The following is a 15,939-nucleotide window of genomic DNA, read 5'->3' on the forward strand; positions in this document are numbered from 1 at the left end:
AAAAGGAGTTACTATTGACATTGTACCCTGTGTAACCCCGGTGTAATCAATAGAGGACCATTGCGCTCTCCTCCAAAAAGTTTGACTGGTGAGTAAAACCAGTCAGTGAGTCTAGATAAGAAAACATTTAAAATGGGTCCTGACATATAAAGCTTGCTTCGAAAAAAATGAAGTATACTCTTATGCAACATATTTTTGAATGCACCCTAACCCTAACCACGGTGTATCCGAGGTATTTCAGTTGTCCCAGAATCCCACTGGACCATATAAAAAGACAAGACAGGAGACAGCCCAGACAACCAGCTAAAACAGGAGCCTGGAACGGAACGGTGTCGTTCCCGTGACGACGGTTACCACGGTTCTTACCTGGTAGAGATGCCTCCCTCTGCGAAAGGGCTCCAGGGAGAGGGGAAGTCACTCTGTTTAGTCACGTCCTGGAGAGACCACAGCAATAACAAACAAGACATGTTAGTTACTACCACCAAGGCCTGTCTCTCAAATGACACTATTACCTATATAGTGCACGACTGCAGTGCTCTGGTCAAAAGTAGTGCACTATACAGGGAATAGGGTGTCATTTGGGATATTGAAAAAAAGGTATTTCAACTGCAGGCAGTGTCTGAAATGGCAACCTCACATATGCCCTAGTCCTGGGGACTCCAAGGGCGTATACCGTTCTGTTTTTTGCCCTAGCACTACACGGCCGATTCACCTAGCACTACACGGCCGATTCACCTACGGCCGATTCACCTAGCACTACACGGCCGATTCACCTAGCACTACACGGCCGATTCACCTAGCACTACACGGCCGATTCACCTAGCACTACACGGCTGATTCATCAAGCTTTGATAATTTGAATCAGCCGTGTAGTGTTAGGACAAAAAAAAAAAAACGTGCACACCCATGGAGTCCCGCGGACCGAGTTTGGGAAACGCTGCCCTAATCAAAAGTGGTGTACTATATAGGGAATAGGGTGCGATTTGGGATGCAACCCTTTTTCTTGGAGATATTTACAATCACTTCCCAACCAACATACTTCACACTAGACTAAACATGAATTCAAATAAGAGAAAGATTGCTGATAAACAGTACTGTAAATACATAATTTAAAATATATTCACCATTTCAGTGTGAGCCTCCGTTTCCTTCCTCAGCGGAGGTCCAAACTTCACTTTATCAACTGTGGAGTAGAGAAGTCTGGATGAAGTGGCGTTGTGACATTACACACTCCAGTCAGTAAGGGGAGCCAGAACACAACACGCCGACCATCACAACAAACCATATCCTCATGCATATCCTCATGAAGTTACCTCACCCTATTCCCTATAGAGTGCACTACTTATGACCAGGGCCCATAGGGCATTGGTGCAAAGTAGTGCACTATTTAAAACCCATAAGAGTCTAAGGCCTGTCTACGCTGGGGGAGGGGTATTCCACTAAGCTACAGTTGAAATCGGAAGCAGTAGCTCAGCCAAATACATTTAAACTCAGTTTCACAATTCCTGACATTTAATCCTAGTAAAAAATTGCCTGTCTTTCGTCAGTTAGGATCACGACTTCATTTTAAGAATGTGAAATGTCAGAATAATAGTAGAGACGATTATTTATTTCAGCTTTTATTTCTTTCATCACATTCCCAATGGGTCAGAAGTTTACATACACTCAATTAGTATTTGGTAGCATTGCCTTTAAATTGTTTAACTTGGGTCAAACGTTTGAGGTAGCCTTTCACAAGCTTCCCACAATAAGTTGGGTGAATTTTGGCCCATACCTCCTGACAGAGCTGGTGAAACTGAGTCAGGTTTGTGGGCCTCCTTGCTCGCACACGTTTTTCAGTTCTGCTCACACATTTTCTATAGGATTGAGGTCAGGGCTTTGTGATGGCCACTACCTTGACTTTGTTGTCCTTAAGCCATTTTGCCACAACTTTGGAAGTATGCTCGGGGTCATTGCACATTTGGAAGACCCATTTGCGACCAAGCTTCCTGACTGATGTCTTGAAATGTTGCTTCAATATATCCACATAATTTTCCTCCCTCATGATGCCATCTATTTTGTGAAGTGCACCAGTCCCTCCTGCAGCAAAGCACCCCACAACATGATGCTTCCATCCCCGATCTTTGTCCCCATGTGCAGTTGCAAACCGTAGTCTGGCTTTTTATGGCGGTTTTGGAGCAGTGGCTTCTTCCTTGCTGAGCGGCTTTTCAGGTTATGTCGATATAAGACTCGTTTTACTGTGGATATAGATACTTTTGTACCCGTTTCCTCCAGCATCTTCACAAGGTCCTTTGCTGTTGTTCTGGGATTGATTTGCACTTTTCGCACCAAAGTACGTTCATCTCTAGGAGACAGAACGTGTCTCCTTCCTGAGCAGTATTATGGCTGCGTGGTCCCATGGTGTTTATACTTGCGTACTATTGTTTGTACAGATGAACGTGGTACCTTCAGGCGTTTGGAAATTGCTCCCAAGGATGAACCAGACTTTTTTCTGAGGTTTTGGCTGATTTCTTTTGATTTTCCCATAATGTCAAGCAAAGAGGCACTGAGTTTGAAGGTAGGCCTTGAAATACATCCACAGGTACACCTCCAATTGACTGAAATTATGTCAATTAGCCAATCAGAAGCTTCTAAAGCTATGACTTTTTCTGGAATTGTCCAAGCTGTTTAAAGGCACAGTCAACTTAGCGTATATAAACTTCTGACCCACTGGAATTGTGATACAGTGAATTATAAGTGAAATAATCTGTAAACAATTGTTGGAAAAATGACTTGTGTCATGCACAAAGTAGATGTCCTAACCGACTTGCCAAATCTATATTTTGTTAACAAGAAATTTGTGGAGAGGTTGAAAAACGAGTTTTAATGACTCCAACCTAAGTGTATGTAAACGTCCGACTTCAACTGTATATGGAATTGTTTTAAGAAGGCCATACCAAGGATAATTTTGCCAATTTTTTTATTTTAAGACCCCTTGAAGTATCCCAAAAAAATATACAAAACATTATTTTTATTTTTTTATTATATTTCGGCCTTAGTGCTATTAGCCCATACAAACGCAGTGAATAACAGATTCACTACATGTAGTTGGGCGGCAGGTCGCCTTGTGGTTAGACCGTTGGGCCAGTAACCACCAAAAGGTTGCTAGATCAAATCCCAGAGCTGACAAGGTAAAAAAAATCTGTCGTTCTGCCCCTGAACAAGGCAGTTAACCCACTGTTCCCCCCGGTAGGCCGTCATTGTAAATACGATTTTTTTCTTAACTGCCTAGTTAAATAAAGGTTAAATAAAAAATTCTATGTAACAGATAGTCCTCCACCCAAAAAAATCCAAAGGAAGTTTGTTCTGAAGTGTCTGTTCTTGATCTGAACGATCAGGTGTTTTTTTTAGATGTATTTAACCCCTTAGTTTGGCACTAAACAGTCTCCATATATACTTTTTTGAACTGTTACCGGGGGACCTTCAGATAAGTATTTTGAGGCCAAGCTCTAGCTGTCACCTTTCACCACATAGGTGGATTGAGACGCATCCAAATGCAAAACAAAACAGACATCTCTAGCTTAAAAACTGACACATTTGTATGGGGATTGTTTTGATGATGCTAATTTGATTTCCGCAGGGGAACGGACATCAACCTCAGGGGGGGGGGGGGGGGGGGGTTAAGGAATAGGGTGCCATTTATAAACAGACTATTTTCTAATGCTTCCTTCCTTCCTTCACAAAGCTTTCCCCTACCCAGTCATGTAAAGTCAGTGATAACAGTATTTCAAGGAAGGACGTATTTATTTATTTTTACCAGTATTTTGAACAGGGCCTTAGTTCTGATGATGATGACGACATTGTGAACAAATCAAGCTTTAGATGTTGATTCATCATACGATATGATGGTAGTAAAGTTAGCAGTAAATGGTGACACACACACACACACACGCAGTCAGAGCACCAATAGGTGGTTCACAGTATTATAAAAACACTCCTCTCGTCACTAGGCCTGAGACACGGATTCTACACTAAACCCGCCCACAGGCTAAATGCGAGAGCGAGAGACAGCGAGAGAGAGAGCGGATTGGTGGACGAGATTACGTCTGCATCCCAAATGGCAACCTATTCCCCATATAGTGCACTCCTCACTATATTAGGGAATCAGGTGCCAGTTGGGATGTTGACGAGAATCAAACCAGACACTACAGGATTCAACATGTCTCAGGGCAACATGCTCCTTGCTGTGACACTGTCAAGAACGACAGAAACCTGCCATGAAGCTAATCATCACTTCTGTTGCATTGCAGACAGACAGACAGACAGAGAGACAGACAGACAGACAGAGACAGACAGAGACAGACAGAGACAGACAGAGACAGACAGAGACAGAGACAGAGACAGACAGAGACAGACAGAGACAGACAGAGACAGACAGAGACAGACAGAGACAGACAGAGACAGAGACAGACAGAGACAGACAGAGACAGAGACAGACAGAGACAGACAGAGACAGACAGAGACAGACAGAGACAGACAGAGACAGACAGAGACAGACAGAGACAGACAGAGACAGACAGACAGAGACAGACAGAGACAGACAGAGACAGACAGAGACAGACAGAGACAGACAGAGACAGACAGAGACAGACAGAGACAGACAGAGACAGACAGACAGAGACAGACAGACAGAGACAGACAGACAGAGACAGACAGAGACAGACAGACAGAGACAGACAGAGACAGACAGACAAAGACAGACAGACAGACAGAGACAGACAGAGACAGACAGACAGACAGAGACAGACAGAGACAGACAGACAAAGACAGACAAGACAGACAGACAGAGACAGACAGAGACAGACAGAGACAGACAGAGACAGACAGAGACAGACAGAGACAGACAGAGACAGACAGACAGACAGAGACAGACAGAGACAGACAGACAGACAGAGACAGACAGAGACAGACAGACAGAGACAGACAGAGACAGACAGACAGACAGAGACAGACAGAGACAGACAGACAGAGACAGACAGACAGAGACAGACAGACAGAGACAGACACAGACAGACAGAGACAGACAGACAGAGACAGACAGAGACAGACAGACAGAGACAGACAGAGACAGACAGACAGAGACAGACAGAGACAGACAGACAGAGACAGACAGAGACAGACAGACAGAGACAGACAGAGACAGACAGACAAGACAGACAGACAGAGACAGACAGACAGAGACAGACAGAGACAGACAGACAGACAGAGACAGACAGAGACAGACAGAGACAGACAGACAGAAAGACAGACCGAGACAGACAGAGACAGACAGAGACAGACAGACAGAGACAGACAGAGACAGACAGACAGAGACAGACAGACAGAGACAGACAGAGACAGACAGAGACAGACAGACAGACAGAGACAGACAGACAGAGACAGACAGAGACAGACAGAGACAGACAGACAGACAGACAGACATATATTGAGCTACTGTGCAGAGTGAGAAAACCAGTAAGGTGGGTTATATACTTGTATAATGACTACTATGAAGACACCTGACAGAGAAAGAGCAAAACTCTGCTGTATTGTCTAGATGTTGAGTCAAAGCCGTATCTAAAATTGTTTCCTATTCCCTATATAGTAGAGGTGTAACAGTTCACCAAACCCATGGTTTGGTACGCATTGTGGTTTTGGGTTACGGTTTGGTTACGGTTGGGTTACGGTTGGGTTATGGTACAGTTACGGTTGGGTTACGGTAGTTATGGTTGGGTTACGGTAGTTACGGTAGGGTTACGGTACAGTTACGGTTGGGTTACGGTAGTTACGGTTGGGTTACGGTAGTTACGGTTGGGTTACGGTACAGTTACGGTAGTTACGGTACAGTTATGGTTGGGTTACGGTACAGTTGGGTTACGGTACAGTTGGGTTACGGTACAGTTGGGTTACGGTACAGTTGGGTTACGGTACAGTTACGGTACAGTTACGGTTGGGTTACGGTAGTTACGGTTGGGTTTCGGTACAGTTACGGTTGGGTTACGGTTGGGTTAGGGTTAGGGTAACCAGAGCTGATAAAAGCGCGAGAGAGAGAGGTGCCGTTCGAGCAGGGGGGGGCCTTGCGGTGCGTGTACTTGGGATGGGAGGGATAGACAGAGACCGCAACCAACCATGCCGACTCACGCTAGTAGACAAACTTCTTGCTTGTCATAGCTGTGTTACTCATCATCCAATATGATTACGTAGTGCCCGTCTTGACTCTATCAAACCGAGAGAAGCTAGTCCAGGTTAAGATAGCTAGCTAAATTAGCTAGCCAGCTAGCCAGGCTAATTGAGGCCGCATACGCTTCCTCCCTGTCGTATAGTTACAATCAACAACACCTCCATTCAGATTATTAAGTAGCAGCCTGGCTGTTGACTCTTGGTCGTTGTAGCATATCCTTCTCATTTAACTTTTAATCTCCTAACTCGCTTTGACACGCAAACAGAGGCTCTATGACTGTTGTGCCGCTTTGATGACAACAAGCTACACGCGCCATTGCATAGGCTATTCTCGTTGAGCAGTTGCGACTTCCTGTTAACGTTTCATCCACAACTCTGTCAATCGCCGTTGAAATGTTCCCGAACAGTATGTGTAAAATGATGACGAAGGATCCTTCAATTCTGTTTCATCGACCCTACCACTCGCCATCGTACAGAACTAGCTCCCGGTTGCGCCTCACAAAATGACAGTTTGAAATGTGCCAGTTAAGATTTGAATTTCGAATACGTGTACCGTTTACACCAACTGTATACCCCTATCACAGGGACCTGGTCAAAAGTAGAGCACTATATTTTAGGCAATAGGTTACCATTTAAGACACAGTCAAAGTATGACAGCTTTGAGGAACTGCCTTCAATGTCTCTGAGCTTCTGATGCAAACTGGAATGAGTCAGGCCAACACACACATTTCAACCAGTAAAGTCGAAATTAAACCGCTCATCATTAGTCGCATGATGCGACTGATGATGATTTGGAAAAAAGTAGCTTTGGTTTTTTTTTTGCACAGGCTTTTTCTTTCAAGTCATAACTGAAAATGTCTCAACGCACCTGAAACAAGTGTCTTCAGATGAGCGATTACTTTTCCTATTTGAAACAGTGAAATTCAGAACCATGTCAGTCCAACACTGCACTCTTCACCACTCCTACGTGTTTCTGACAGGAATGGGCACACATGAGACGGAGAAGTCTCACTACTACCTCACCCAGCGATATCACACTACACTAATATCTCACACACTACCATCTCACTACTTAGTCTCTGTGACTGACCTGGGTCCCCCCTGTCCTTATCCCTGTCCGCCTCCTCTGTAGCGTAGATAGGGTAGCTATGGAACCTAGCAGGATAGTTAGGGGGGACAGAGCTCGGGCACGGTCTTCCTGGAGATGCATCATTCCCGTTTTCTGCTGCTTCATGGTGAGTAGAGGAAAGGTCAGATACAACCGTCAAACAACATCAACGAGTTCGTCAACAACAACAGATGACAGGTCAACAACAACCACAGCCGTCAGACAACAACAGCTCAAACAGGGACTGAGCTGCACACACGCACAAACAGACAGACCACAGCTAAAGTGAGTACTACTAGAGCTGTGACGGTCACAAATTTCGTCAGCCGGTGACTGTCATGCAAATAACTTTCGGTTTCACGGTAATTGACCGTTAATTAACATAAACACATGCAGTATCTCCTGGCTTCCACACAGCCTACAAGCCACTGATGCAGACCTTTGGAGCATCTACATTTTAAAAGTCTAATAAATCCATCTAATATAGCCTACACCTTCACAATAAATCCATAATTTATTTTAGACAGGTCTAAAATGAAGAAAATGTAGTCTATTTCAAAAGAACAGAATAGCGTACTCTGAGTTGTCCTTATGTTAGGTACTGATCGTTCTATGCCATATGGCTGTGGGCTACACTAGTTCATTTAGCAGGTCCTAATCGTTCTATGCCATATGGCTGTGGACTACACTAGTTCATTTAGCAGGTCCTAATCGTTCTATGCCATATGGCTGTGGGCTACACTAGTTCATTTAGCAGGTCCTAATCGTTCTATGCCATATGGCTGTGGGCTACACTAGTTCATTTAGCAGGTCCTAATCGTTCTATGCCATATGGCTGTGGGCTACACTAGTTCATTTAGCAGGTCCTAATCGTTCTATGCCATATGGCTGTGGGCTACACTAGTTCATTTAGCAGGTCCTAATCGTTCTATGCCATGTGGCTGTGGGCTACACTAGTTCATTTAGCAGGTCCTAATCGTTCTATGCCATATGGCTGTGGGCTACACTAGTTCATTTAGCAGGTCCTAATCGTTCTATGCCATATGGCTGTGGGCTACACTAGTTCATTTAGCAGGTCCTAATCGTTCTATGCCATATGGCTGTGGGCTACACTAGTTCATTTAGCAGGTCCTGATCGTTCTATGCCATATGGCTGTGGGCTACACTAGTTCATTTAGCAGGTCCTAATCGTTCTATGCCATATGGCTGTGGGCTACACTAGTTCATTTAGCAGGTCCTAATCGTTCTATGCCATATGGCTGTGGGCTACACTAGTTCATTTAGCAGGTCCTAATCGTTCTATGCCATATGGCTGTGGGCTACACTAGTTCATTTAGCAGGTCCTAATCGTTCTATGCCATGTGGCTGTGGGCTACACTAGTTCATTTAGCAGGTCCTAATCGTTCTATGCCATGTGGCTGTGGGCTACACTAGTTCATTTAGCAGGTCCTAATCGTTCTATGCCATATGGCTGTGGGCTACACTAGTTCATTTAGCAGGTCCTAATCGTTCTATGCCATATGGCTGTGGGCTACACTAGTTCATTTAGCAGGTCCTAATCGTTCTATGCCATATGGCTGTGGGCTACACTAGTTCATTTAGCAGGTCCTAATCGTTCTATGCCATATGGCTGTGGGCTACACTAGTTCATTTAGCAGGTCCTAATCGTTCTATGCCATATGGCTGTGGGCTACACTAGTTCATTTAGCAGGTCCTAATCGTTCTATGCCATATGGCTGTGGGCTACACTAGTTCATTTAGCAGGTCCTAATCGTTCTATGCCATATGGCTGTGGGCTACACTAGTTCATTTAGCAGGTCCTAATCGTTCTATGCCATATGGCTGTGGGCTACACTAGTTCATTTAGCAGGTCCTAATCGTTCTATGCCATATGGCTGTGGGCTACACTAGTTCATTTAGCAGACAAGATTTGCTTAGAATTCCGTGTCATTTTACAGTATGAAGAAACACACCTGAACAAAACTGAATAAAATAGAAAGGATATTTTCTCAATGATTTGAGGGTTGTGCGCACATGCGGCTATTCTGTGTTGAGCGGTTAACAAAGAAATAGGTATTCCTACAGTATATGTTTAATTTAGAGTTATTAATGTAACTTCAGTTGTTCTACAAACGTTGGGCTATATGTTTTGATGTTTAATACATTGCAAGGCTGCATGATGAGACTCTAATGATGATTTTTAAAAAGTCACTTGAAAGGCATGAGCTCTGCTTTGTTTTGTTTTTTTGTGCAGGCTGTACACACTTCATCAGTCTCTCGTTCACAATTTGACAAGCACTTGATAAGGCCTCGAATTTCCCCTTTGGCATTCCCTTTGTGTGGCCATAATGCACCATAAAATAATCCATGCATTTTGCAGCCAGTAGCCGTTGTGCTCTTCTCCCTGAGTGCTGCCCGCTCCATCACGTGATCGGGTCGTTCTCACAGGCAACAAGTGAAGAGGGACGCAACTACGCACACCCTTATCCAATTCCGAGGTGCATATTGAAGATATTGGAAGGACTGTCCACATTTACTTTTCGTCAGCCAACAAGATGAGTAGGCCTAACGAACAGCAAAAGCACTAGCTTTTGTCAATCTATTATCCCCCAGAGTGCAAAGGTTGACCTATTCTAATAATGTGCGAGAAATAAATATTCCAAACATAGTCTGGGACAGTTGTGGGATGCAATAGATCCCATATTAATACAACCACTAGCATCAAAACAACATTCGTTACGCAATATGGCTGACGCAACAGATCAGAACATTTAGCTTGAAATGTTGATAAACTATTAGGCTATTTCTTCACATTATAAGAGCAGCAATGCGCACATGGTAGTAGGCTATAAACGCAAATGTTCCATTAGCGGAAAACACCATTATCAAAAGTGACTGCAAATGCATTTAATTATTTTATTATAAAAAGGTGCATTTTTATGGTGAAAATGATCTTCCCCAAACTTGAAACTCCCTTGTAAAGCGGATTAATGTGCTTAATTTTAAGAAGTTATTTGGCCACTTTAGTTGTGATACAAACCTTATTAAAACATACAGGCTTATGGGCTCGGCTACATGAGGTGAGCGACTATAATTTGAAAAAGTTGAAAGAAAAAAGGCATTGTTTTTTTATACTGGGCATCATTCACAAGTGAAAATATACAATTCACAAGTGATATGCTAATGTTGTCACCCATCAGACTATTCTTGATTTAATCTTGTCTTCACATAAACTAAACTAAATAATATATATGTGTGTGTGAAATTTGTTTTGATTTAGACATTGACTATTATCATGCACCTGTCCAGAAACAGGGGCAGCGGAACCAAAAATACATGTCATCTATGTGATAAAATAGCGAATGGAGGACGCTTTTCCCCATGGTTTATTGTCATGCAACCAGGTAAGCTATACTCCTGTTGTAAATATAAGCAATGTGCTTAATATTAGGAAAGTTAAATATAGTAGGCCTAGCCTATAGAAAGCTGATCCTCCTATTTTTAGTAGAGGCCATCACTCTGTTTTCACGCAATTGCATAGCCTATAGAAATGTTGCCCAACATGTGCTCTCATGAAGTGTTTGATGAGATGTTCCATTACATTTGCATTGATGTCAGAGTGATTAGAGGGACAATAGAGTGCTGAGTACCAGGCAGTTAGCAAGTTTGGTAGGCTACTAATGACCATCAGCAGCTTCAGAGCTTGGAGAAGCCTAATTACCATGACTAAACGGTCACATGGAATTTGACTGCCTTCATGACTCGTGACCGCCGGTGTGGCGGTAATACTGCAACAGCCCAAAGTACTACTACAACATATCAAAAAACAACAAGTATTCACACACAACATTGTACTACATGTCTAGTGATGGGGGGGGGGAAAAAATAGGGCTGGGCGGAATACCATATTTTACTAAATACCGGTATTGATGCAAGGACCGATTTTGGGTTTTTACTTTACTTTCTATAACGGTATTTGAATGTTTGGTTTGTTAATTGTGATACGCCATGTGTCGTTTTGACAGTACCGCAATATTATTGTTGACGATACATTTTGTCGTTTTGACAGTACCGCAATATTATTTGAGACGATATATCGTGTCGTTTTGACAGTACCGCAATATTATTTTTGCGCTGGCTGGATATACCTACACCAACATTTCTGAAAAATAAAATAAAAATAAATGTATTTTTTTCTGGATAGCTTGTTTTCCAATCTTCTTTTAAATAGGGGGACAATTTGTTTTTAGGATCTCTATTTCCATGACTGATCAAAACTTGTTTTCTCATGCTCTCTCCGCAGCAGGCACATGGTGAGCAATATGCTTGGAACATCGAAACGTAATAAAATCACCGTATTGAATCGCAATACATATAGAATCGTGAGAATATCGCCCCGCTAGGTCCCTGGCTATTCAATACATATCATATCATGAGGTCCCTGGTTATTCAATACATATCATGAGGTCCCTGGTTATTCAATACATATCATGAGGTCCCTGGCTATTCAATACATATTGAATCATGAGGTCCCTGGCTATTCAATACATATCGTATCATGAGGTCCCTGGCTATTCAATACATATCATATCATGAGGTCCCTGGTTATTCAATACATATCATGAGGTCCCTGGCTATTCAATACATATCGTATCATGAGGTCCCTGGCTATTCCCAGCGCTTTATATGACATTAAAACTATATGCAGAAAAACACTCGACCAACTGATTGTTTTTGACAGAAAAACACACCTTACCTTATGTGTTACTAATAAAAACACACTCTGGCATTACCTATTGCTTACATTACCTACACAACCTACATAATCTATTGCTTACATGACCTACATTATTTACATCAGGGCGGCAGGTAGTCCACTGGTTAGAGCGTTGGACCAGTAATCAAAAGGTTGCTAGATGGAATCCCAGAGCTGACAAGGTAAAAAATCTGTCTTTCTGGCCATGAACAAGGCAGTTAACCCACTGTTCCCCATTAGGCCGTCAATGTAAATAAGAATTTGTTTTTAACTGACTTGCCAAGATAAAATAAAAATAAAAATAAATGATCTATTGCTTACATAGGGGATATTGATGTGAGTTCGTTAAAAATGGAAAAGTGACAACAACGCCACGACAGGGATTTCTTTCAGGACAAGAGATGGTGTGACATATGTACATTACGTCGCCGGCATCGTAGCAAGGACAGATCTAGGCTGCGTCCCAAATAGCACCGTATATAGTGCCCTACTTCTGATCAGCCCCCTATGGGCCCTGCTTAAAAGTAGTGCAAAATATAACCTGTGGGATGCCACTTTCTCCTCTGCTCGGTGGATGCCTGAGCTATTTATACCCCTGCTGCTCTTTAAACCTGGGGTCAAACACCATTTGACTTTAGCTGTGCTTAACTGAGCTTGTCTGGTGCAATGGAACCAGTGCAATTAGCCCCCAAAAGTGAAACCCCCCCCCCCCGCCCATCTGACACTCCAGGCAAGGCTCAAGTAAACGCTTGACAGTATTTGAAAGATCTCCAAATACTATTTGAACTCAGGCAGGTCTGCTGCTCTCACTGGATCCTGCCTCTGAGCCAGCCCTGCAGGAGACACTGACCTGCTATTGGAGCACACAACCTATGACAGCCACACTGACAGACAGACCAGCCAATGGGAGGGCAGAGCCAAAGCTTTGCCTAATCCCACTGGTTGGCTAGGGACGGGGGACTGGGCAGATGTTCATTGAAGGTGTCTAGCTACTGTGGGAGAGGAGAGAAGAAGAAAGGAGGGGAGAGGAGAAGAGGGGAGAAGAGCTTCTACACCTGCATTGCTTGCTGTTTGGGGTTTTAGGCTGGGTTTCTGTACAGCACTTTCTGACATCAGCTGATGTAAGAAGGGTTATATAAATACATTTGATTGATTGATAGAAGGAGGGGAGAGGAGAAGTGGAGGCCTGCTGTTCACTTACAGTTGATCTCTGAGCGAGTTCTCTCTGCTCTGGAGTGTTTGTTGGTTGAACGAATTATGTGTCTCACTGCTGAAAGAGGCTGGAGGGAGAGAGAGGGGGAAGGAGAGACAGGGAGGGGGAGAGAGGAGACAGAGGAGACATAAGGGGGTAGCACGAGAGAGAGATAGGGTGAGGGAGATGGAGCGAGAAAGAGAGACATCAATATTAGATAAGCTTCACAATAAAGGAATATAAACACATAACAAGACAAGAGTAAACCATGTCATAATGCTGTTATCATAGTATATACAGTTGAAGTCGGAAGTTTACATACACCTTAGCCAAATACATACATTTTTCACAATTCCTGACATTTAATCCTAGTAAAAATCTTAGGATCCCCACTTTATTTTAAAAATGTGAAATGACAGAATAATAGTAGAGAGAATTATTTATTTCAGCTTTTATTTCTTTCATCATGTTCCCAGTGGGTCAGAAGTTCACATACACTCAATTAGTATTTGGTAGCATTGCCTTTAAATTGTTTAACTTGGGTCAAACATTTTGGGTAGCCTTCCACAAGCTTCCCACAATAAGTTGGGTGAATGTTGGCCCATTCCTCCTGACAGAGCTGGTGTAACTGAGTCAGGTTTGTAGGCCTCCTTGCTCACACACGCCTTTTCAGTTCTGCCCACAAATGTTCTATAGGTTTGTGATGGCCACTCCAATACCTTGACATTGTTGTTCTTAAGCCCTTTTGCCACAACTTTGGAAGTATGCTTGGGTCATTATCCATTTGGAAGACCCATTTGCCACCAAGCTTTAACTTCCTGACTGATGTCTTGAGATGTTGCTTCAATATATCCACATAATTTTCCATCCTCATGATGCCATCTATTTTGTGAAGTGCACCAGTCCCTCCTGCAGCAAAGCACCCCCACAACATGATGCCTCCACCCCCGTGCTTCACGGTTGGGATGGTGTTCTTCGACTTGCAAGCCTCCCACTTTTTCCTCCAAACATAACGATGGTCATTATGACCAAACAGTTCTATTTTTGTTTCATCAGACCAGAGGACATTTCGCCAAAAAGTACCATCTTTGTTCCCATGTGCAATTGCAAACCGTAGACTGGCTTTTTTATGGCGGTTTTAGAGCAGTGGCTTCTTCCTTGCTGAGCGGCCTTTCAGATTATGTCGATATAGGACTCATTTTACTGTGGATATAGATACTTTTGTACCTGTTTCCTCCAGCATCTTCACAAGGTCCTTTGCTGTTGTTCTGGGATTGATTTGCACTTTTCGCACCAAAGTACGTTCATCTCTAGGAGACAGAACGCGTCTCCTTCCTGAGCGGTATGATGGCTGCGTGGTCCCATGGTGTTTATACTTGCGTACTATTGTTTGTACAGATGAACGTGGTACCTTCAGGCGTTTGGAAATTGCTCTCAAGGATGAACCAGACTTGTGGAGGTCTACAATTCTTTTCTGAGGTCTTGGCTGATTTCTTATAATTTTCCCATGATGCCAAGCAAAGAGGCGCTGAGTTTGAAGGTAGGCCTTGAAATACATCCACAGGTACACCTCCAATTGACTGAAATTATGTCAATTAGCCTATCAGAAGCTTCTAAAGCCATGACTTTTTCTGGAATTGTCCAAGCTGTTTAAAGGCATAGTCAACTTAGTGTATGTAAACTTCTGACCCACTGGAATTGTGATACAGTAAAATAATCTGTCTGTAAACAATTGTTGGAAAAATTACTTGAGTCATGCACAAAGTAGATGTCCTAAACGACTTGCCAAAACTATAGTTTGTTAACAATACATTTTTGGAGTGGTTGAAAAACGAGTTTAAATGATTCCAACCTAAGTGTATGTAAACTTCTGACTTCAACTGTATGGGATCATTCTATAGAAGTGTTGCAAATTGACCCTTCGCTAAGCCCCGCCCCATAATTTTAGACAGCCAATCGCAGTGCTCCAATGGATCGCAACTGTCATCGAGTCTGACACCTCAGACAAGCTCACGTTTAAATCGCATGAAAGCGAGTGAGGGCTATGGCAAACAATGGACTTCTCTTTAAAAAAATAATAATAATAATGTTTAAATTGCTAAATAATTTCACAGTGCATGCACCAGGAGTACTTGCTCCTGTGATTCCTGAAATGCAGAGCCTGTTGGAGCATTTTTCAAAACCTGAAATGATACTTTGTTACATTCTTTGCTAGCTCAGCAGGTTAGCAAGCTCTCAGTCTCATTGACCACTAAATGTTGCTAACGCTAGCTAGCCACTTAATATAAAGTTGTTTTCTCAGAATGTATGTTAGCTAAATCAAATAAAATGTTATTTGTCACATGCTTCGTAAATATGTGTGGTCTAACAGTGAAATGCTTCCTGACGGGACCTTCGCAACAATACAGAGAGAAAGAAAATAGAGAAATAATAGAAAACTATAACATGTAATAATAAATATACAATGAATAACGATAACTAGGCTCTATACACAGGGTACCAGTACTGAGTAATGATAACTAGGCTATATACACAGGGTACCAGTACTGAGTAATGATAACTAGGCTATATACACAGGGTACCAGTACTGAGTCAATGATAACTAGGCTATATACACAGGGTACTAGGCTATATACACAGGGTACCAGTACTGAGTAATGATAACTAGGCTATATACACAGGGTA

The 15,939-nt window shown here is 42.8% G+C and overlaps 1 protein-coding gene across 2 annotated transcripts in view; it reads right to left on the bottom strand.

The window, feature by feature from the left end:
- Positions 1-15,939, bottom strand: part of LOC115161898 (mitogen-activated protein kinase kinase kinase kinase 5) — a 105,965-nt gene that overhangs the window by 46,514 nt on the left and 43,512 nt on the right. For both annotated transcript variants that reach the window (XM_029712715.1, XM_029712714.1), the window contains exons 14-16: positions 13,264-13,342; positions 1,125-1,183; positions 367-434 (exon numbers count right to left, since the gene is read on the bottom strand). In XM_029712715.1, the coding sequence (XP_029568575.1) occupies positions 367-434; positions 1,125-1,183; positions 13,264-13,342 (206 nt within the window). The remainder of the gene's footprint in view (positions 1-366; positions 435-1,124; positions 1,184-13,263; positions 13,343-15,939) is intronic.

The sequence above is a fragment of the Salmo trutta genome, chromosome 25 (genome assembly GCF_901001165.1).
Source record: "Salmo trutta chromosome 25, fSalTru1.1, whole genome shotgun sequence".
Taxonomy (NCBI): domain Eukaryota; kingdom Metazoa; phylum Chordata; class Actinopteri; order Salmoniformes; family Salmonidae; genus Salmo; species Salmo trutta.